The following is a 25,140-nucleotide window of genomic DNA, read 5'->3' on the forward strand; positions in this document are numbered from 1 at the left end:
AGTGACAGAGTGACACATACACAGTGACAGAGTGACACATACACAGTGACAGAGTAACACTCAGTGACAGAGTGACACACGCACAGATACAGAGTAACACTCAGTGACAAAGCGACACACGCACAGTGCCAGAGTAACACTCAGTGACAGAGTGACACACGCACAGTGACAGAGTAACACTCAGTGACAGAGTGAAACACGCACAGTGACAAGAGTAACACTCAGTGACAGAGCGACACACGCACAGTGACAGAGCAACACTCAGTGACAGAGTGACACATACACAGTGACAGAGTGACACATACACAGTGACAGAGTGACACATACACAGTGACAGAGTAACACTCAGTGACAGAGTGACACATACACGGTGACAGAGTGACACATGCACAGTGACAGAGAAACACCCAGTGACAGAGTGACACATACACAGTGACAGAGTAACACTCCGTGACAGAGTGACACAGACACAGTGACAGAGTAACACTCAGTGACAGAGTGACACATGCACAGATCGAGAATAACACTCAGTGACAGAGCGACACAGGCACAGTGACAGAGTAACACTCAGTGACAGAGTAACACGCAGTGACAGAGTGGCACACGCACAGTGACAGAGTAACACTCAGTGACAGAGTGACACATACACAGTGATAGAGTGACACTCAGTGACAGAAAGACACTCAGTGACAGAGTAACACTCAGTGACACATACACAGTGAAAGAGTAACACTCAGTGACAGAACGACACACACACAGTGACAGAGTAACACACAGTGACAGAGTGACACACGCACAGTGACTGAGTAACACGCAGTGACAGAGTGACACATACACAGTGAGAGAGTGACACATACACAGTGACAGAGTAACGCACACACAAACTCAGTGACACACGTACAGTGACAGAGTAACACTCAGTGACAGAGTAACATATACACAGTGACAGAGTAACACTCAGTGACAGTGACACATACACAGTGACAGGGTAACACACACACAAACTCAGTGACACACGTACAGTGACAGAGTAACACTCAGTGACAGAGTAACACTCAGTGACAGAGTGACACATACACAGTGACAGAGTAAGACTCAGTGACAGAGTGACACATACACAGTGACAGAGTAACACACACACAAACTCAGTGAAACACGTACAGTGACAGAGTAACACTCAGTGACAGTGACACATACACAGTGACAGAGTAACACTCAGTGACAGAACGACACACGCACAGTGACAGAGTAACAGTCAGTGACAGAGCGACACATACACAGTGACAGAGTAACACTCAGTGACAGAGTGACACACACAGTGACAGAGTAACACTCAGTGACAGCGCGACACACGCACAGTGACAGAGTAACACTCAGTGACAGAGTGACACATATACAGTGACAGAGTAACACTCAGTGACAGAGTGACACACGCACAGTGACAGAGTAACACTCAGTGACAGAGCGAAACCCGCACAGTGACAGAGTAACACTCAGTGACAGAGTGACACATACTCAGTGACAGAGCGACACATACATCGTGACAGAGTAACACTCAGTGACAGAGTGACACATGCACAGATCGGGAATAACACTCAGTGAAAGAGTGACACATGCACAGTGACAGAGTAACACTCGGTGACAGAGTGACACATACACAGTGACAGAGTGACACATACACAGTGACAGAGTGACACATACACAGTGACAGAGTGAGACTCCGTGACAGAATGACACATACACAGTGACAGAGTGACACATACACAGTGACAGAATGACACATACACAGTGATAGAGCAACACTCAGTGACAGAGTGACACATACACAGTGACAGAGTAACACTCAGTGACAGAGTGACACACACAGTGACAGAGTAACACTCAGTGACAGAGTGGCACATACACAGTGACAGAGTAACACTCAGTGACAGAGTGACACATACACAGTGACAGAGTAACATCAGTGACAGAGTGACACACGCACAGTGACAGAGTAACACTCAGTGAGAGAGCGACACACGCACAGTGACAGAGTAACACTCAGGGACAGAGTGACACATACACAGTGACAGAGTAACACTCAGTGACAGAGTGACACATACACAGCGATAGAGGGACACATACATAGTGACAGAGTAACACTCAGTGACAGAGTGACACATGCACAGATCGAGAATAACACTCAGTGACAGAGCGATACACGCACAGTGACAGAGTAACACGCAGTGACAGAGTGAAACACAGTGACAGAACGACACTCAGTGACAGAGTAGCACTCAGTGACACATACACAGTGACAGAGTAACACTCAGTGACAGAACGACACACACACAGTGACAGAGTAACACACACACAAACCCAGTGACACACGTACAGTGACTGAGTAACACTCAGTGATAGAGTAACACTCAGTGACAGAGCGACACACGCACAGTGACAGAGTAACACTCAGTGACAGTGACACATACACAGTGACAGAGTAACACTCAGTGACAGAGTGACACATACACAGTGACAGAGTAACACTCAGTGACAGAGTGACACATACACAGTGACAGAGTAACACACACACAAACTCAGTGACACACGTACAGTGACAGAGTAACACTCAGTGACAGTGACACATACACAGTGACAGAGTAACACTCAGTGACAGAGTGACACATACACAGTGACAGAGTAACCCTCAGTGACAGAGCGACACACACACAGTGACAGAGTAACACTCAGTGACAGAGTGACACATACACAGTGACAGAGTGACACATACACAGTGACAGAGTGACACATACACAGTGACAGAGTAACACTCAGTGACAAAGCGACACACGCACAGTGCCAGAGTAACACTCAGTGACAGAGTGACACACGCACAGTGACAGAGTAACACTCAGTGACAGAGTGAAACACGCACAGTGACAAGAGTAACACTCAGTGACAGAGCAACACACGCACAGTGACAGAGTAACACTCAGTGACAGAGTGACACATACACAGTGACAGAGTGACACATACACAGTGAAAGAGTGACACATACACAGTGACAGAGTAACACTCAGTGACAGAGTGACACATACACAGTGACAGAGTGACACATGCACAGTGACAGAGAAACACCCAGTGACAGAGTGACACATACACAGTGACAGAGTAACACTCAGTGACAGAGTGACACATACACAGTGAGAGAGTAACACTCAGTGACAGAGTGACACATACACAGTGACAGAGTAACACACACACAAACTCAGTGACACACGTACAGTGACAGAGTAACACTCAGTGACAGTGACACATACACAGTGACAGAGTAACACTCAGTGACAGAGCGACACACGCATAGTGACAGAGTAACACTCAGTGACAGAGTGACACACGCACAGTGACAGAGTAACACTCAGTGACAGAGTGACACACGCACAGTGACAGAGTAACACTCAGTGACAGAATGAAACACGCACAGTGACAAGAGTAACACTCAGTGACAGAGCGACACACGCACAGTGACAGAGTAACACTCAGTGACAGAGTGACACATACACAGTGACAGAGTGACACATACACAGTGAAAGAGTGACACATACACAGTGACAGAGTAACACTCAGTGAAAGAGTGACACATACACAGTGACAGAGTGACACATGCACAGTGACAGAGAAACACCCAGTGACAGAGTGACACATACACAGTGACAGAGTAACACTCAGTGACAGAGTGACACATACACAGTGACAGAGTAACACTCAGTGACAGAGTGACACATACACAGTGACAGAGTAACACACACACAAACTCAGTGACACACGTACAGTGACAGAGTAACACCCAGTGACAGTGACACATACACAGTGACAGAGTAACACTCAGTGACAGAGCGACACACGCATAGTGACAGAGTAACACTCAGTGACAGAGTGACACACGCACAGTGACAGAGTAACACTCAGTGACAGAGTGACACACACAGTGACAGAGTAACACTCAGTGACAGAGTGGCACATACACAGTGACAGAGTGACACACGCACAGTGACAGAGTAACACTCAGTGACAGAGCGACACACGCACAGTGACAGAGTAACACTCAGGGACAGAGTGACACATACACAGTGACAGAGTAACACTCAGTGACAGAGTAACACATACACAGCGACAGAGTGACACATACATAGTGACAGAGTAACACTCAGTGACAGAGTGACACATGCACAGATCGAGAATAACACTCAGTGACAGAGCGACACACGCACAGTGACAGAGTAACACTCAGTGACAGAGTAACACGCAGTGACAGAACGACACACACACAGTGACAGAGTAACAGACACACAAACCCAGTGACACACGTACAGTGACTGAGTAACACTCAGTGATAGAGTAACACTCAGTGACAGAGCGACACATACACAGTGACAGAGTAACACTCAGTGACAGAGTGACACATACACAGTGACAGAGTAACCCTCAGTGACAGAGCGACACACACACAGTGACAGAGTAACACTCAGTGACAGAGTGACACTCAGTGACAGAGTAACACTCAGTGACAGAGTGACACATACACAGTGACAGAGTGACACATACACAGTGACAGAGTGACACTCAGTGACAGTGACACATACACAGTGACAGAGTAACACTCAGTGACAGAGTGACACATACACAGTGACAGAGTAACACTCAGTGACAGAGTGACACATACACAGTGACAGAGTAACCCTAAGTGACAGAGCGACACACACACAGTGACAGAGTAACACTCAGTGACAGAGTGACACTCAGTGACAGAGTAACACTCAGTGACAGAGTGACACATACACAGTGACAGAGTGACACATACACAGTGACAGAGTGACACATACACAGTGACAGAGTAACACTCAGTGACAGAGTGACACACGCACAGATACAGAGTAACACTCAGTGACAAAGCGACACACGCACAGTGCCAGAGTAACACTCAGTGACAGAGTGACACACGCACAGTGACAGAGTAACACTCAGTGACAGAGTGAAACACGCACAGTGACAGAGTAACACTCAGTGACAGAGTGGCACATACACAGTGACAGAGTAACACTCAGTGACAGAGTGACACACGCACAGTGACAGAGTAACACTCAGTGACAGAGCGACACACGCACAGTGACAGAGTAACACTCAGGGACAGAGTGACACATACACAGTGACAGAGTAACACTCAGTGACAGAGTAACACATACACAGCGACAGAGTGACACATACATAGTGACAGAGTAACACTCAGTGACAGAGTGACACATGCACAGATCGAGAATAACACTCAGTGACAGAGCGACACACGCACAGTGACAGAGTAACACTCAGTGACAGAGTAACACGCAGTGACAGAACGACACACACACAGTGACAGAGTAACAGACACACAAACCCAGTGACACACGTACAGTGACTGAGTAACACTCAGTGATAGAGTAACACTCAGTGACAGAGCGACACACGCACAGTGACAGAGTAACACTCAGTGACAGTGACACATACACAGTGACAGAGTAACACTCAGTGACAGAGTGACACATACACAGTGACAGAGTAACCCTCAGTGACAGAGCGACACACACACAGTGACAGAGTAACACTCAGTGACAGAGTGACACTCAGTGACAGAGTAACACTCAGTGACAGAGTGGCACATACACAGTGAGAATAACACTCAGTGACAGAGTGACACATACACAGTGACAGAGTGACACATACACAGTGACAGAGTGACACATACACAGTGACAGAGTAACACTCAGTGACAGAGTGACACACGCACAGATACAGAGTAACACTCAGTGACAAAGCGACACACGCACAGTGCCAGAGTAACACTCAGTGACAGAGTGACACACGCACAGTGACAGAGTAACACTCAGTGACAGAGTGACACACGCACAGTGACAAGAGTAACACTCAGTGACAGAGCGACACACGCACAGTGACAGAGCAACACTCAGTGACAGAGTGACACATACACAGTGACAGAGTGACACATACACAGTGACAGAGTGACACATACACAGTGACAGAGTAACACTCAGTGACAGAGTGACACATACACGGTGACAGAGTGACACATGCACAGTGACAGAGAAACACCCAGTGACAGAGTGACACATACACAGTGACAGAGTAGCACTCCGTGACAGAGTGACACATACACAGTGACAGAGTAACACTCAGTGACAGAGTGACACATGCACAGATCGAGAATAACACTCAGTGACAGAGCGACACAGGCACAGTGACAGAGTAACACGCAGTGACAGAGTGGCACACGCACAGTGACAGAGTAACACTCAGTGACAGAGTGACACATACACAGTGATAGAGTGACACTCAGTGACAGAAAGACACTCAGTGACAGAGTAACACTCAGTGACACATACACAGTGACAGAGTAACACTCAGTGACAGAACGACACACGCACAGTGACAGAGTAACACACAGTGACAGAGTGACTCACGCACAGTGACTGAGTAACACTCAGTGACAGAGTGACACATACACAGTGAGAGAGTGACACATACACAGTGACAGAGTAACGCACACACAAACTCAGTGACACACGTACAGTGACAGAGTAACACTCAGTGACAGAGTAACATATACACAGTGACAGAGTAACACTCAGTGACAGTGACACATACACAGTGACAGGGTAACACACACACAAACTCAGTGACACAAGTACAGTGACAGAGTAACACTCAGTGACAGAGTAACACATACACAGTGACAGAGTAACACTCAGTGACAGAGCGACACACGCACAGTGACAGAGTAACACTCAGTGACAGAGTGACACATACACAGTGACAGAGTAAGACTCAGTGACAGAGTGACACATACACAGTGACAGAGTAACACACACACAAACTCAGTGAAACACGTACAGTGACAGAGTAACACTCAGTGACAGTGACACATACACAGTGACAGAGTAACCCTCAGTAACAGAGCGACACACACACAGTGACAGAGTAACACTCAGTGACAGAGTGACACATACACAGTGACAGAGTGACACATACACAGTGACAGAGTAACAGTCAGTGACAGAGTGACACACGCACAGATACAGAGAAACAATCAGTGACAAAGCGACACACGCACAGTGCCAGAGTAACATTCAGTGACAGAGTGACACACGCACAGTGACAGAGTAACACTCAGTGACAGAGTGAAACACGCACAGTGACAGAGTAACACTCAGTGACAGAGCGACACACGCACAGTGACAGAGTCACACTCAGTGACAGAGTGACACATACACAGTGACAGAGTGACACATACACAGTGACAGAGTGACACACGCACAGTGACAGAGTAACACTCAGTGACAGAGTGACACATACACAGTGACAGAGTAACACTCAGTGACAGAGTGACACATGCACAGTGACAGAGTAACACACACACAAACTCAGTAACACATACACAGTGACAGAGTGACACATACACAGTAACAGAGTAACACTCAGTGACACAGACACAGTGACAGAGTAACACTCAGTGACACATACACAGTGACAGAGTGACACATACACAGTGACAGAGTAACACTCAGTGACAGGGTGACACACGCACAGTGACAGAGTAACACACACACAAACTCAGTAACACATGCACAGTGACAGAGTGACACATACACAGTAACAGAGTAACACTCAGTGACACATATACAGTGACAGAGTAACACTCAGTGACAGAGTGACACACACACAAGCTCAGTGACACATACACAGTGACAGAGTAACACTCAGTGACAGAGCGACACACGCACAGTAACAGAGGAACACTCAGTGACAAAGTGACACTCAGTGACAGAGTAACACTCAGTGACAGAGTGACACTCAGTGACAGAGCGACACTCAGTGACAGAGCGACACTCAGTGACAGAGCGACACTTAGTGACAGAGCGACACATACACAGTGACAGAGTAACACTGAGTGACAGAGTCACACACACAGTGACAGAGTAACACTCAGTGACAGAGCGACACGCGCACAGTGACAGAGTAACACTCAGTGACAGAGTGACACATGCACAGTGACAGATTAACACTCAGTGACAGAGTGACACACGCACAGTGACAGAGTAACACTCAGTGACAGAGTGAAACATACAGTGACAGAGTAACACTCAGTGAGAGCGACACACGCAAAGTGACAGAGTAATACTCAGTGACAGCGCGACACACGCACAGTGACAGAGTAACACTCAGTGACAGAGCGACACACCACAGTGACAGAGTAACACTCAGTTACAGAATGACACACGAACAGATACAGAGTAACACTCAGTGACAGAGTAACACTCAGTGACAGAGCGACACACCACAGTGACAGAGTAACACTCAGTGACAGAGTGACACATACACTGTGACTGAGTAACACTCAGTGACAGAGCAAGACACGCACAGTGACAGAGTAACACTCAGTGACAGAGTGACACACGCACAGTGATAGAGTAACACACAGTGACAAAGTGACACACGCACAGTGACAGAGTAACACTCAATGACAGAGTGACACATACACAGTGACAGATTAACACTCAGTGACAGAGCGACACACGCACAGTCACAGAGTAACACTCAGTGACAGAGCAACACATGCACAGTGACAGAGTAACACTCAGTGAATGAGTGACACATACACAGTGACAGAGTAACACTCAGTGACAGAGCGACACATGCACAGTGACAGAGTAACACTCAGTGACAGAGCGACACACGCACAGTGACAGAGTATCACTCAGTGACAGAGTGACACATACACAGTGACAGAGTAACACTCAGTGACAGAGTGACACATGCACAGTGACAGAGTAACACACACACAAACTCAGTAACACATACACAGTGACAGAGTGACACATACACAGTAACAGAGTAACACTCAGTGACACAGACACAGTGACAGAGTAACACTCAGTGACACATACACAGTGACAGAGTGACACATACACAGTGACAGAGTAACACACACACAAACTCAGTAACACATACACAGTGACAGAGTGACACATACACAGTAACAGAGTAACACTCAGTGACACATACACAGTGACAAAGTGACACTCAGTGACACATATACAGTGACAGAGTAACACTCAGTGACAGAGCGACACACACACAAACTCAGTGACACATACACAGTGACAGAGTAACACTCAGTGACAGAGCGACACACGCACAGTGACAGAGTAACACTCAGTGAGAGAGCGACACACGCACAGTGACAGAGTAACACTCAGTGACAGAGTGACACATACACAGTGACAGAGTAACACACACACAAACTGAGTGACACACATACAGTGACAGAGTAACACTCAGTGACAGAGCGACACACGCACAGTAACAGAGGAACACTCAGTGACAGAGTGACACTCAGTGACAGAGCGACACTCAGTGACAGAGCGACACTCAGTGACAGAGCGACACTCAGTGACAGAGCGACACTCAGTGACAGAGCGACACTCAGTGACAGAGCGACACATACACAGTGACAGAGTAACACTGAGTGACAGTCACACTCAGTGACAGAGCGCACACCACAGTGACAGAGTAACACTCAGTGACAGAGTGACACATACACTGTGACTGAGTAACACTCAGTGACAGAGCAAGACACGCACAGTCACAGAGTAACACTCAGTGACAGAGCAACACATGCACAGTGACAGAGTAACACTCAGTGAATGAGTGACACATACACAGTGACAGAGTAACACTCAGTGACAGAGCGACACATGCACAGTGACAGAGTAACACTCAGTGACAGAGCGACACACGCACAGTGACAGAGTATCACTCAGTGACAGAGCGACACGTGCACAGTGACAGGTTAACACTCAGTGAATGAGTGACACATACACAGTGACAGAGTAACACTCAGTGACAGAGCGACACACGCACAGTGACAGAGTAACACAGACACACACACTCAGTGACAGAGTAACACACACACAAACTCAGTAACACATACACAGTGACAGAGTGACACATACACAGTGACAGAGTAACACTCAGTGACACATACACAGTGACAGAGTGACACATACAGAGTGACACATACACAGTGACAGAGTGACACGCAGTGACAGAGCGACACACGCACAGTGACAGAGTAACACTCAGTGACAGAGTGACACATACACAGTGACAGAGTAACACACACATAAACTCTGTGACACACGTACAGTGACAGAGTAACACTCAGTGACAGAGTAACACATACACAGTGACAGAGTAACACTCAGTGACAGTGACACATACACAGTGACAGAGTAACACTCAGTGACAGAGTAACACTCAGTGACAGAGTGACACATACACAGTGACAGAGTAACACACACACAAACTCAGTGACACACGTACAGTGACAGAGTGACACTCAGTGACAGTGACACATACACAGTGACGGTAACACTCAGTGACAGAGTGACACATACACAGTGACAGAGTAACACTCAGTGACAGAGTGACACATACACAGTGACAGAGTATCACTCAGTGACAGAGTGACACACGCACAGTGACAGAGTAACACTCAGTGACAGAGCGACACATACACAGTGACAGATTAATACGCGGTTTCAGAGCGACACACGCACAGTGACAGAGTAACACTCAGTGACAGTGACACATACACAGTGACAGAGTAACACTCAGTGACAGAGTAACACTCAGTGACAGAGTGACACATACACAGTGACAGAGTAACACTCAGTGACAGAGTGACACACGCACAGTGACAGAGTAACACTCAGTGACAGAGCGACACATACACAGTGACAGATTAATACGCGGTTTCAGAGTAACACATACACAGTGACAGAGTAACACTCAGTGACAGAGCGACACACGCACAGTGACAGAGTAACACTCAGTGACAGTGACACATACACAGTGACAGAGTAACACTCAGTGACAGAGTAACACTCAGTGACAGAATGACACACGCACAGTGACAGAGTAACACAGACACACACACTCAGTGACAGGGTAACAGATACACATACATTGACAGGGTGATATACGCACGCACGGTGACAGAGTAACACACACATAGTGACAGGAAAACACACACACAGTTACAGAGTAACACACACACTCAGCGATAGGGTAACACACACATAAAGTGACAGAGTAACACACACATAGTGGCAGAGTAACACACACACTCAGCGATAGCGTAGCACACACACACAGTGACAGAGTAACACACACACCGTGATAGGGAAACACACACAGTGACAGGGTAACAATCACACTCAGTGACAGGGTAACACACACTCAGTGACAGAATAACACACATAACAGAGTGACAGGGTAACACATACACACGTTGACAGAGTAACAAACACACACAGTGACAGGGTTAGACACACTCAGTGGCAGAGTAACACACATAACACAGCGACAGGGTAACACACACACAGTGACAGGGTAACACATGCATACAGGGAAAGGGTAACACACACACACAGTGACTGGGTAACACACACACACAGTGACAGGGTAACACACACACAGTGGACAGGATATCACATGCATATAGTGACACAGTAACACACACAATAACAGGGTAACACACACGCACAGTGACAGGGAAACACACACACAGTGACAGGGTAACACATGCATACAGGGAAAGGATAACACACACGCTCAGTGACAGGGAAACACATACACAGTGACAGGGAAACACACACACACAGTGACATGGAAACACACACACACAGTGACAGGGAAACACACACACACACAGAGACAGGGGGCAAAATTCTCCCGAAACGGCACGATGTCCGCCGACTGGCGCCCAAAACGGCGCCAATCAGACGGGCATCGCGCCGCCCCAAAGGTGCGGAATGCTCCGCATCTTTGGGGGCCGAGCCCCAACATTGAGGCTGCACCAGAGTTTTGTACAGCTGCAACATGACCTCATGGCTCCGAAACTCAATCCCTCTACCAATAAAAGCTAACACACCGTACGCCTTCTTAACAACCTCTCAACCTGGGTGGCAACTTTCAGGGATCTATGTACATGGACACCGAAATCACTCTGCTCATCCACACTGCCAAGAATCTTACCATTTGCCCAGTACTCTGTCTTCCTGTTATTCCTTCCAAAATGAATCACCTCACACTTTTCTGCATTAAACTCCATTTGCCACCTCTCAGCCCAGCGCTGCAGCTTATCTATGTCCCTCTGTAACTTGTAACATCCTTCCGCACTGTCCACAACTCCACCGACTTTAGTGTCATCTGCAAATTTACTCACCCATCCTTCTATGCCCTCCTCCAGGTCATTTATAAAAATGACAAACAGCAGTGGCCCCAAAACAGATCCTTGTGGTACACCACTAGTAACTGGACTCCAGTCTGAACATTTCCCATCAACCGCCACCATTTGTCTTCTTCCAGCTCGCCAATTTCTGATCCAAACTGCTAAATCACCCTGAATCCCATGCCTCCATATTTTCTGTAGTAGCCTTCCGTGGGGAACGTTATCAAACGCTTTACTGAAATCCATATACACCACATCAACTGTTTTACCCTCATCCACCTGTTTGGTCACCTTCTCAAAGAAATCAATAAGGTTTGTGAGGCACGACCTACCCTTCACAAAACGGTGTTGACTATCGCTAATCAAATTATTCCTTTCCAGATGATTATACATCCAATCTCTTATAAACCTTTCCAAGATTTTGCCCACAACAGAAGTAAGGCTCACTGGTCTATAGTTACCTGGGTTGTCTCTACTCCCCTTCTTGAACAAGGGGACAACATTTGCTATCCTCCAGTCTTCTGGCACTATTCCTGTAGACAAAGATAACTTAAAGATCAAAGCCGAAGGCTCAGCAATCTCCTCCCTAGCTTCCCAGAGAATCCTAGGATAAATCCCATCCGTCCCAGTGGACTTATGTATTTTCACACTTTCCAGAATTGCTAACACCTCCTCCTTATGAAACTCAAGCCCTTCTAGTCTAGTAGCCTGAATCTTAGTATTCTCCTCGACAACATTGTCTTTTTCCTGTGTGAATACTGACGAAAAATATAGTTGAAGCACCTCTCCTATCTCCTCGGACTCCAAGCACAAAATCCCACTACTGTCCTTGACTGGCCTTACTCTTACCCTAGTCATTTGTTTATTCCTGACATATCTATAGAAGGTTTTAGGGTTATCCTTGATCCTACCTGCCAAAGACTTCTCATGTTCCCTCCTGACTCTTCTTAGGTCTCTCTTTAGGTCCTTCCTAGCTAACTTGTAACTCTTGAGCGCGCTAACTGAACCTTCATGTCTCATCTTTACATAAGCCTCCTTCTTCCTCTTGACAAGTGTTTTGACTGCTTTAGTAAACCACGGTTCCCTTGCTCGACCACTTCCTCCCTGCCTGACAGGTACATACTTATCAAGGACACACAGTAGTTGTTCCTTGAACAAGCTCCACATTTCCATTGTGCCCATACCCTGCAGTTTTCCTCTCCATCCGATGCATCCTAAGTCATGCCTCATCGCATCATAATTGCCTTTCCCCCAGATATAACTCTTGCCCTGTGGTATAAACCTATCCCTTTCCATCACTAAAGTAAACGTAATCGAATTGTGGTCACTATCACCAAAGTGCTCACCTACCTCCAAATCTAACACCTGTCCTGGTTCATTACCCAGTACCAAATCCAATATAGCCTCGCCTCTCATTGGCCTATCTATATACTGTGTCAGGAAACCCTCCTGCACACATTGGACAAAAACGGACCCATCTAAAGTACTCGAACTATAGCATTTCCAGTCAATATTTGGAAAGTTAAAGTCCCCCATAACAACTACCCTGTTGCTTTCGCTCCTATCCAGAATCATCTTTGCAATCCTTTCCTCTACATCTCTGGAACTTTTCGGAAGCCTATAGAAAACCCCTAACAGGGTGACCTCTCCTTTCCTGTTTCTAACCTCAGCCCATACTACCTCAGTAGACGAGTCCTCATCAAACGTCCTTTCTGCCACCGTAATACTGTCCTTGACTAACAATGCCACCCATCCCTCTCTTTTCACACCTTCTCTGAGCTTACTGAAATATCTAAACCCCGGCACCTGCAACAACTATTCCTGTCCCTGCTCTATCCATGTCTCCAAAATGGCCACAACATCGAAGTCCCAGGTACCAACCCATGTCGCAAGTTCACCCACCTTATTCCGGATGCTCCTGGCATTGAAGAAGACACTTTACACCACCTTCCTGCCTGTCGGTACACTCCTGCAACTTTGAAACCTTACCCATTACCTCACTACTCTGGCAGTACACACAGACACACACACACTGGCTGTATACACACACACACACACACACACCATGGCAGTACACACACACTGTAGCAGTACACACACACACACACTGTGGCTGCACACACACACAAGCTGTAGCAGTACACACATGCACACACAGACACACACACTCACACTCCGGCAGTACACACACACACACACTCACAGTCTGGAAGTACACACACAAGCTGTAGCAGTACACACACGCACACCCTCACAGACATACACACTCTGGTAGTACACACAAACAACGTGGCAGTACACACACACACCGTGGCAGTATACACACACACTCACACTCTGGCAGTACACACACACACGCTGTAGCAGTACACACACACACACACACACTGTGGCTGTACATACACACACTGTGGCAGCACACACACACAAACACACTGTGGCTATACACACTTACACATACACAGACACACTGTGGCAGCACACGCACATGCTGTGTCAGTACCCACACACACACATGGCAGTGTACACACAAACTATGGCATTACACACACATACACACTGTGGCTGTGCACACTTACACATACACTGACACAGACACGCTGTTGCAGTACACACACACAGTGGCAGTACACAGACACACACACAATGTGGCAGCACACACACACTCACACTGGCAGTATGCACACACAGAGACACTGTGGCAGCACACACACACACACACACTGTGGCAGTACACACACTCACTGTGGCAGTACACACAAACACAGACACACATTGTGATGAACGGTTACTGTAACACTGTACCCTTGTCATCATGTAAGGTGATGTCCCCTTTAAGACCGGGCTTGGAACCCTGGGGAACTCCGCCTCCGGCTCCGCCCATCTGGGAGTCGTATATAAGGGGCCGCCTTGTGGTCAGCGTAGCTGTTAGCACACGTCTCGGCACCAGTCTAGTTCTTAGTTTATTAAAGCCTTCTTTACCGTTCACACTCTAAGCGTCGTTATTGAGGGTACCACAATTTAATAGGCTAAACTACATCAGGATGGACGCAGGCCTTAAAGCAGAGAAGCTCAACCTGGAAGCACAGACACCGGAGGCAAAGGAAATTTTTTAATACTGGCTCCGATGCTTCGAGGCTTACCTGCACTCCTCAGAGACTCCCATCCTGGGGCCGTGCAAGCTGCGTCTACTCCACGCCCGGGTGAGTCACAGAATCTCTGCCACGCTCGAAAAGGCGACGACTTATGAAGAGGCGGTCGAGCTACTCCGCAAGCGGTTCGTCAAGCCTATCAACGAGGTGCACGCCAGGCATCTGCTCTCTACCTGCCGGCAGCGCTCGGGGGAATCGCTAGACGAATTTGTCGAAAAACTCACCGCGCTTGCCAGGGACTGTGACCACCAGGATGTGACAGGGGAAGTCCATATGAACCTGCACGTCAAGAGACGCTTTCGTGTCCGGCATCCGCTCAACCTACATCCGGCAGCGGCTGCTCGGAAACGGGGCAAAAGACCTCCAGGACACGCTAACGCTGGAGGTGGCCCGACATAACTTGGGTACGTACCCCGCGGACTCTGCGAGCCCCCCCGGACTTCCTCAGACTCAGCCATATTACAGGCCTGCGCCATACGGCGACCCGCTCATCATGGGGGCACACCGTGCTACTTCTGCGGGCAGGGCCAGCACCCAATCTCACGCTGTCCAGCCCGCTCCGCGATCTGCAGCGACTGCGGGAAGAAGGGGCATTTTGCGATGGTCTGCCTGGCCAGACCCAGGGGCCAGATGAGCAAAGAACAGAAAATCAGGCTTTCAGGCCCACAGGCCTCGCAATGCGGCTGCACACCAACCCGACACGCCCCCTTCTGACGCGTCATCAGCCTCGTGTGAATCATGGGAGCAGCCATCTTCTCGACCCGACACGCGCAGTCGATGGCGGCGGCAATTTTACGAGTCCGACTCGGCTGAGGACTCCGACTACCCGCGAGTGAGAGCGATCACCCTCGACCAAACTCGGCCAAAATGCTTGCAGAACTCTATGATGCAGGTCCAGGTCAACGGGCGCAACACTGCATGCCTCTTCGACTCCGGGAGCACGGAGAGCTTAATCCATCCTGAAATGGCAAGGCGCTGCTCCCTGCACACCCATCCCGCATCCCAAACCATAGCCCTCGCATCTGGGTCCCACTCGGTACAAATCCCACTCAGGGGTACTGTATCGCGGCTCTCTCGATCCAGGGCGCCAAGTACACCCGTTTCAAATTTTATATCGTATCCCACCTCTGTGCCCCCCTGCTGCTCGATACTGGATTTCCAGTGCAGCCACCGAAGCCTGACACTGAAGTACGGCGGACCCTTGCCCCCCCTCACGGTGTGCTGCCTTGCGACACTGAAATTCGCTCCCCCCTCGCTATTCGCGAACCTCAATCCCGATTGTTAGCCCGTCGCCACCAGGAGCCGGCGCTACAGTGCCCAAGATATGACGTTTATCAAGTCAGAGGCCCAGCGTTTACTGGGAGAGGGGGTCATCGAGGCTAGCAACAGCCCTTGGAGAGCACAAGTGGTGGTAGTCCGGTCCGGGGATAAGAAACGGATGGTCGTGGATTCTAGCCAGACCATAAACCGATTCACACAGCTTGATGCGTACCCCCTGCCTCGCATCGCGGATATGGTCAATCAGATCGCCCAATACCGAGTCTTTTCCACGGTCAACCTCAAATCCGCCTACCACCAGCTCCCCATCCGACCCAAAAGACCGCCCCTATACTGCCTTTGAAGCAGCCGGCCGGCTCTTCCACTTCCTCAGGGTCCCCTTCGGTGTCACAAATGGGGTCTCCATCTTTCAAAGGGCGATGGATCAGTACGGTTTGCGGGCTACATACCCGTACTTAGACAATGTCACCATCTGCGGCCATGACCAGCAGGACCATGACGCTAACCTCGAAAAGTTCCTCCAGACCGCCCGAGCCCTTAAACTGACCTATAATGAGGAAAAATGCGTTTTCCACACAACCCAGCTAACCATTCTCAGCTATGTCATGGAAAACGGGGACCTAGGTCCCGACCCCGACCGCATGCGCCCCCTTAAGGAACTCCCCCTCCCCCGCAGCCTCAAGGCCCTCAAATGGTGCTTGGGGCTCTCCTCCTACTACGCCCACTGGGTCCCCAAGTATGCGGACAAAGCCCGCCAACTCATAAAGACCACCATTTTTCCCCTCTCGGCTGAGGCTCGATTGGCCTTCAACCGCATCAAGGCCGATATCGTCAAGGCCGCTATGTGCACGGTGGACAAAACTATCCCCTTCCAGGTAGAGAGCGATGCATCAGACATTGCCCTGGCTGCTACCCTCAATCAGGCAGGCAGACCAGTAGCGTTCTTCTCCCGAACCCTCACCGCCTCCGAGATTCGACACTCTGCAGTCGAGAAGGAGGCACAAGCCATTGTGGAGGCTATGCGGCACTGGAGGCACTACCTAGCCGGTAGGAGGTTTACCCTCGTCACCGACCAACGGTCAGTCGCCTATATGTTCGATAACACGCAACAGGGGCAAAATAAAAAACAATTAAATTTTGAGGTGGAGGATCGAACTCTCCACCTACACGTACGCTATCAAGTATCGTCCAGGGGAGCTCAACGAGCCCACAGATGCCCTGTCCCACTGCACATGCGCTAACACGCAGGACGACCACCTGCAAGCCATCCACAATGACCTCTGCCACCCGGGGGTTACCCGGCTCGTCCATTTTATCAAGTCCCGCAATCTACCTTACTCAACCAAGGAGGTCAAGGCCATGGTCAGGGCCTGCCAGATCTGTGCGGAGTGCAAACCGCACTTCTACCGGCCAGACAAGGTTCGGCTCGTGAAGGCCTCGGGGCCCTTTGAGCGACTGAGCGTGGACTTCAAGGGGCCCCTCCCGTCCACCAATCGTGATGCCTATTTCCTCACCGTTATCGATGAGTTCTCCCGCTTCCCATTCGCCATTCCCAGCCACCGTGATTAAGGCACTGCACAGCATCTTCACTCTGTTCGGTTTCCCCGCTTATATCCACAGCGACCGGGGTACATCGTTCATGAGCGATGAACTGCGTCAGTATCTGCTCAGCAAAATGACCAGTTATAACCCGCAGGGAAACGGGCAAGTGGAGAGGGAGAACGCAACAGTGTGGAAGGCTGTCCTTCTGGCCCTACGATCGAGAAGTCTCCCAACTACCCGCTGGCAGGAGGTCCTGCCCGATGCCCTATACTCCATTAGGTCGCTCCTCTGCATGGCCACGAATGAGACCCCTCACAACCGATTGTTTGTCTTCCCCAGGAAGTCTACCTCTGGGGTCTCGCTTCCACCTTGGCTGACGGCTCCGGGACCTGTTCTTCTCTGGAGGCACACGAGGAGCCATAAAACGGACCCCCTGGTCGAAAAGGTCCGCTTACTCCACGCCAACCCCAGTTACGCCTACGTCGAGTACCCCGACGGCAGGCAAGATACAGTTTCCCTCTGGGATCTTGCGCCCGCTGGATCCCCCACGACAGACGCCCCTTCCCGCGCCGCTCCCCTGCAGGACACCAGCACCCCCTACAACATACACCCTCCCGGCCCCACTCCCCATTGGTGAGGACCTACCGCGCGACCCCCCTTTACACACCCCGCCGGCGCTGGCACCGCTACCCCCGGCTCCGCCTATTCTCCCTGCGCCCCGTTCCCCTTCCCCGACCCGGACCGAAGCTCCACCCGCTGTGCTCCCGGACGTACCCTCAACCAAGACGTCCGTGTCCGCCGCACCACCGCCCGAACTGAGGAGGTCGATGAGGACGATCCGGCCACCGAGACGGATGGACTTATGATGGCACATCACCCCTGCCAGACTCTTTTTTAAACAGGGGGTGAATGTGATGAACGGTTACTGTAACACTGTACCCTTGTCATCATGTAAGGTGATGTCCCCTTTAAGACCGGGCTTGGAACCCTGGGGAATTCCGCCTCCGGCTCCGCCCATCTGGGAGCCGTATATAAGGGGCCACCTTGTGGGCGGCATAGCTGTTAGCACACGTCTCGGCACCAGTCTAGTTCTTAGTTTATTAAAGCCTTCTTTACCGTTCACACTCTAAGCGTCGTTATTGAGTGTACCACACACATATAAGCTGTAGCAGTACACACATGCACACACACTGGCAGTACACACACACTGCAGCAGTACACACACACACAGACACACACACACACAAGCTGTAGCAGTACACACACACACACACAGACACACACACACAAGCTGTAGCAGTACACACACACATGCTGCAGCTGTACACACACACACACACACCATGGCCGCACAGACACACACATAATGTGGCAGTACACATACACACAAACACACGCAGTGTGGCAGTACACATATACACTATGGCTACACACACACACTGTGGCAGTACACACACACACACTCTGTGTCAGTACACACACACACTGTGTCAGTACACACGCACATACACACTGTGGCTGTACAGACTTACACAGACACACTGTTGCAGTACACACACACAGTGGCAGTACACAGACACACACACACTGTGGCAGTACACACACACTCACACTGGCAGTATGCACACACAGAGACCACTGTGGCAGCATACACACACATATTTTTGGCTGCACACACACAGACACTGTTGCTGTACACACACAGCCACATACACACTGTGGCAGTACACACACTACGGTAGCACACACACACTGTGGCAGTACACACACACACCCACACACTGTGGCAGTACAAACACACCCACACACTGTGGCAGTAGACACACACACTCATTGCCTTTTGATACTCAGTGGAAGGTGCCGCACACACATTAGAATCATAGAAACATAGAAAATAGGTGAAGGATAGGCCATTCAGCCCTTCGAGCCTGCACCACCATTCAGTATGATCATGGCCGATCATGTAAATTATGTATCCCACTCCCGCTTTCTCTCCATGTCCCTTGATCCCTTTAGCAGAAAGGGCCACGTCCAACTCCCTCTTGAATATATCTAACGACTGGCCCCAACAACATTTTGTGGGAAAGAATTCCACAAGTTCATAACTCTGAGAGAAGAAGTTCCTCCTCATCTCAGTCCTGAATGGTTATCCCTTATTCTTAGGCTGTGACCCCTAGTTTTGGACGTCCCCAACATCGGGAACATCCTTCCTGCATCTAGCTTCTCCAGTCCCATCACGTTCTAATATATTTCTGTGAGATTCTCTCTCATTCTTCTAAACTCCAGTGAGTACAAGCCCAGTCGCTCCAGTCTTTCTTCATATGTCAGTCCTGCCATCCTGGGAATTAGTCAGGTGAACCTTCACTGGACACCCTCAAGAGCAAGAATGTCCTTCCTCAGACTAGAACAAAACTGCATACACAATTCAAGGTGTGGCCTCACCAAGGCCCTGTATAACTGCAGCAAGACATCCTTACTCCCATACTCAAATCCTCTCACTATGAAGTCCAGCAAACCATTAGCTTTCCTCACCGCCTGCTGTACCTGCATGCCAACCTTCAGCGACTGTTCCACCATCACACCCAGGTCTCGTTGCACTTCCCCTTTTCCTAAACTGCCGCCATTTAGATAATAATCTGCCTTCCTGTTTTTGCCACCAGAGTGGATAACCTCACATTTATTCACATTATTTTGCATTTGCCAAATATTTGCCCACTCAGCCAGTCTGTCCAAGTCACCCTGCAGCCTCTTTGCATCCTCCTCACAGTACACACTGCCACCCAGCTTAGTGTCGTCTGCAAAGTTGGAGATGCTGCATGCAATTCCTTAAACAAATCATGAATGTATATTGTGAACAGCTGGGATCCCATCACTGAACCCTGTGGTACCCCACTTGTCACTGCCTGTCACTCTGAAAAGGACCTGTTTATTTCCACTCTCTGCTTCCTGTCTGCTAACCAGTTCTCTATCCATGTCAATACATTACTCACAATACCATGAGCTTTAATTTTGCTCACTAATCTCTTGTGGGGGGCCTTGTCGAAAGCCTTTTGAAAGTCCAGATACACAACATCCACTGGTTTTCACCCTTGCCCACTCTACTGGTCACATCTTCAAAAAATTCCAGATGATTTGTCAAGCATTATTTCCCTTTAGTGAATCCATGCTGACTTGGACCAATCCAATAATAGACTCCAACACTTTCCCCACCACCGATGTCAGGCTAACCGGTCTATAAGTCCACGTTTTCTCTCTCCCAACTTTTTTAAAAAGTGGGGTTACATTAGCTGCCCTCCAATCCTTTGGAACTCTTCCAGAGTCGAAAGAATGCTGGAAAATGATCACTAATGCTTCCACTATTTCTAGGGCCACTTCCTTAAGTACTCTGGGATGCAGAGCATCAGGCCCTGGGGACTTATCGGGTTTTAATCCCATCAATTCCCCCGATATAATTTCCTGACTAAGAAGGATTTCTTTCAGTTCCTCCTTCATGCTAGACCCCCTGTCCCCTAGTATTTCTGGAAGGTTATTTTTGTCCTCCTTAGTGAAGACAGATTGAAAGTAATTGTTCAACTGGTCTGCCATCTCTTTATTGCCCAGTATGAATTCACCTGATTCTAACTATAAGGGACCTACATTTGTATTCACCAGACTTTTTCTCTTCACATATCTATAGAAGCTTTTGCAATCAGATTTTATGTTTTCTGCAACCTTTGACTCTCGTTTTCTATTTTCCCCTTCCGAATTAAACTCCTCTGCTGAATTGTAAATTTCTCCCAGTCCTCAGGCTTGCTGCTTTTTCTGGCCAATTTATATACCTCTTCTTTAGCTTTAACACTATTCCTGATTTCCCTTGTTAGCCATGGTTGAGTCACCTTCCCCATCTTACTCTTGTGCCAGGCGGAGATGTACAATTGTTGAAGTTCATCCATGTGTTCTTTCAATGTCTGCCACTGCCTATCCACCATCAACCCCTTAAGTATCCTTTGCCAGCTTACCCTAGCCAATGCATGTCTCATACCATCAAAGTTAGCTTTCTTTAAGTTCAGGACCCTTGCCTGAGGCTTAACTGTGTCACTCACCATCTTAATGAAGAATTCTACCATATTATGGTCACTCTTCCCTAAAAGATCTCGCACCACAACGTTGCTAATTAATCCTCTCTCATTGCACAATACCCAGTCTAGGATGGCCTGCACTCTTGTTGGTTCCTCAACATATTGGTTGAGGAAACCATCCCTTATACATTCCAGGAAATCCTCCTCCAGCGCATTGCTACTAGTTTGATTAGCCCAATCAATCACCCATAATAACTGCTGTACCCTTACTGCACGCATCTCTAATTACCTGTTTGATGCCATCCCCAACTTCACAACTCCTGTTTAGTGGTCTGTACACGAAGCCCACTAACTCCTTTTGCCCTTTGGTGTTCCATACCTCCACCCACATAAATTCCACATCGTCCAGGCTAATGTCCATCCTTACTATTTCATAAATCTCCTCTGTAACCAGCAATGCGACCCCACCTCCCCTTTCCTTTCCTTCTATCTTTCCTGAATATTGAATACCCCTGGCGGGTTCAATTCCCGCACCAGCCTCCCCGAACAGGCGCCAGAATGTGGCGACTAGGGGCTTTTCACAGTAACTTCATTTGAAGCCTACTTGTGACAATAAGCGATTTTCATTTCGTTAATTTCATTGGTCACTCTGGAGCCAGGTCTCCGTGATCCCAATTACATCATATCCATTAATAATTGTCAGTGGGGTTGATTCATCAACCTTATTACAATGCATTTCACATTGAGTCACAGAGCCATCAGGCTTGTTATTTTGACATTTGTTGCACTTGTAGATTATGATGTAATGCGGCCCTTTTTGATTTTTGGCTTTGGTTTCTCTGCTTTCCACTTTTCCTTTTACTGCCTTTTGTTTCTGTTCCCACTTTACTTCCCTCCAACTTCCTGCATCATTTCCCATCCCCCTGCCACATTAGTTTAAACCCTCCCCAACAACACTAGCAAACACTCCCCATCGGACATTGGTTCCGGTCCTGCCCAGGTGCAGACAGTCCGGTTTGTACTGGTCCCAACTCCCCCAGAACAGGTTCCAATGTCCTAGGAATTTGAATCCCTCCCTCTTGCTCCATCCCTCAAACCATGTAGTCATCTTAGATATCCTGCCATTTCTACTCTGACTAGCACGTGGCACTGGTAGCAATCCTGAGATTACTACCTTTGAGGTCCCGCTATTTAGTTTAACTCCTAACTTCCTGAATTCAACTTGTAGGATCTCATCCCATTTTTTGCGTATATCATTGGTGCCTATATGCACCACGACAGCTGGCTGTTCACCCTCCCACTCCAGAATGTCCTGCAGCTACTCCAAAACATCCTTGACCCTTGCACCAGCGAGGCAACATACCATCCTGAAGTTGCGGCCACAGAAATGCCTGTCTATTCCCCTTACCATTGAGTCCCCTATCACTATAGCTCTGCCGCTCTTTTTCCTGTCTTCCTGTGTAGCAGAGCCAGCCACTGTGCCATGAACCTGGTTACTGCTGCCTTCCTCTGGTGAGCCATCTCCCACAACAGTATCCACAACGGTATACAGAGGACTCCTGCACTGCCTTCCTACTCTTCCTCTGTCTGGTGGTCACCCTTTCCCTATCTTCCTCAGTAATCTTTATCTGGAAGACCGATATTGACCTGAAAATTGGGAGTGAGGATCTGAGGGTGCAGCGACGCTGCCCTCTGCTGATGAATTGTGGCATTACTGTGACAGAACCTTCCTGCTCATTCGGATTTTCCAGCAAAGTGTGTTTCCGCTGAGCGGGAGGAAAGGATAATCCAATACTGTCGAATGGGCGATGCCTTCTGCTGAAATGAGCAATTGTCTATCTAGCGGTGTGGGAGGGAAATCAGTAACACTTTCAGTGAGTGATATTCAGTCTTGTGGCTGCATTAATTAACAACATGATCGCCTCTGCGCGTCCACAGGCTCACTTTCTCCCTTACCCCCTCAATCCCCTCCTCTCCAACATGTTGCTTATTCAGATGAGACGAGGCACCAGTCTGCCCTCTCCAGTTGGCGTAAAAGATCCCATGGTGGAGTGGGGGGGGGGGGGTTGCGGGGTGGGGGGGCAGAGTGGGGGTGGGGGGGCGGAGTGGGGGTGGATGGGTGGGGTGGGGATGGGTTCAGGGCCGCTGGCAGGGAATCCTTTCTCACACATAGAGCGAGAAAGAGTTTGGTGTGGGGCGGAGGGGTCCTGGGTGGTGGAGTGAGGGCCATTGCTGCCTACACTTCCAAATGTCCGTCATTGCCTGTGAGTGTGCCTGAGCCGATTGGATTAGCTGAGGTTTGAAGCTGAAGAATTAAGCTCTGGTGCTGATTTAGCCACTGACTCTCTCTCCCTCCCTCCCTTCCCCCCCTCTCTGCAGACCCATGTGTGTGGAGCCAGGACCATGTGAGGCAGTGGCTGGACTGGGCAGTGAAGGAGTACAGCCTCTCGGACATAGACAGCTCCCTGTTCCAAAACATCGATGGGAAGGAACTGTGTAAGCTGACCAAGGATGATGTGACGCGCCTGACCACCACCTACAATGCGGAGATTCTGCTTTCCCACCTCAACTATCTCCGAGAGAGTGAGTCTCATTGCTTACCTTGTGCAGGCGGGCAGGGCACGGGGGGGGGGGGGGGGGGGGGGTGAGCTCACTGAGCTTGACATCGACCAAAACTGGAGTCAATGGGAATCAGGGAGAAAACTCTCCACTGGTTGGAGTCATATATGGCACAAAGGAAGATGGTTGCGGTGATTGAAGGTCAATTATCTCAGTCCTGGGACAT

At 49.0% G+C, this 25,140-nt stretch overlaps 1 protein-coding gene across 2 annotated transcripts in view; it reads left to right on the forward strand.

Annotated features, from left to right (window-relative positions):
- The window catches only part of LOC140386467 (retroviral integration site protein Fli-1 homolog), a 264,866-nt gene that overhangs the window by 175,218 nt on the left and 64,508 nt on the right, over positions 1-25,140 (forward strand). For both annotated transcript variants that reach the window (XM_072468838.1, XM_072468839.1), the window contains exon 4: positions 24,735-24,938. In XM_072468838.1, the coding sequence (XP_072324939.1) occupies positions 24,735-24,938 (204 nt within the window). The remainder of the gene's footprint in view (positions 1-24,734; positions 24,939-25,140) is intronic.

The sequence above is a fragment of the Scyliorhinus torazame genome, chromosome 12, assembly GCF_047496885.1.
Source record: "Scyliorhinus torazame isolate Kashiwa2021f chromosome 12, sScyTor2.1, whole genome shotgun sequence".
NCBI lineage: Eukaryota > Metazoa > Chordata > Chondrichthyes > Carcharhiniformes > Scyliorhinidae > Scyliorhinus > Scyliorhinus torazame.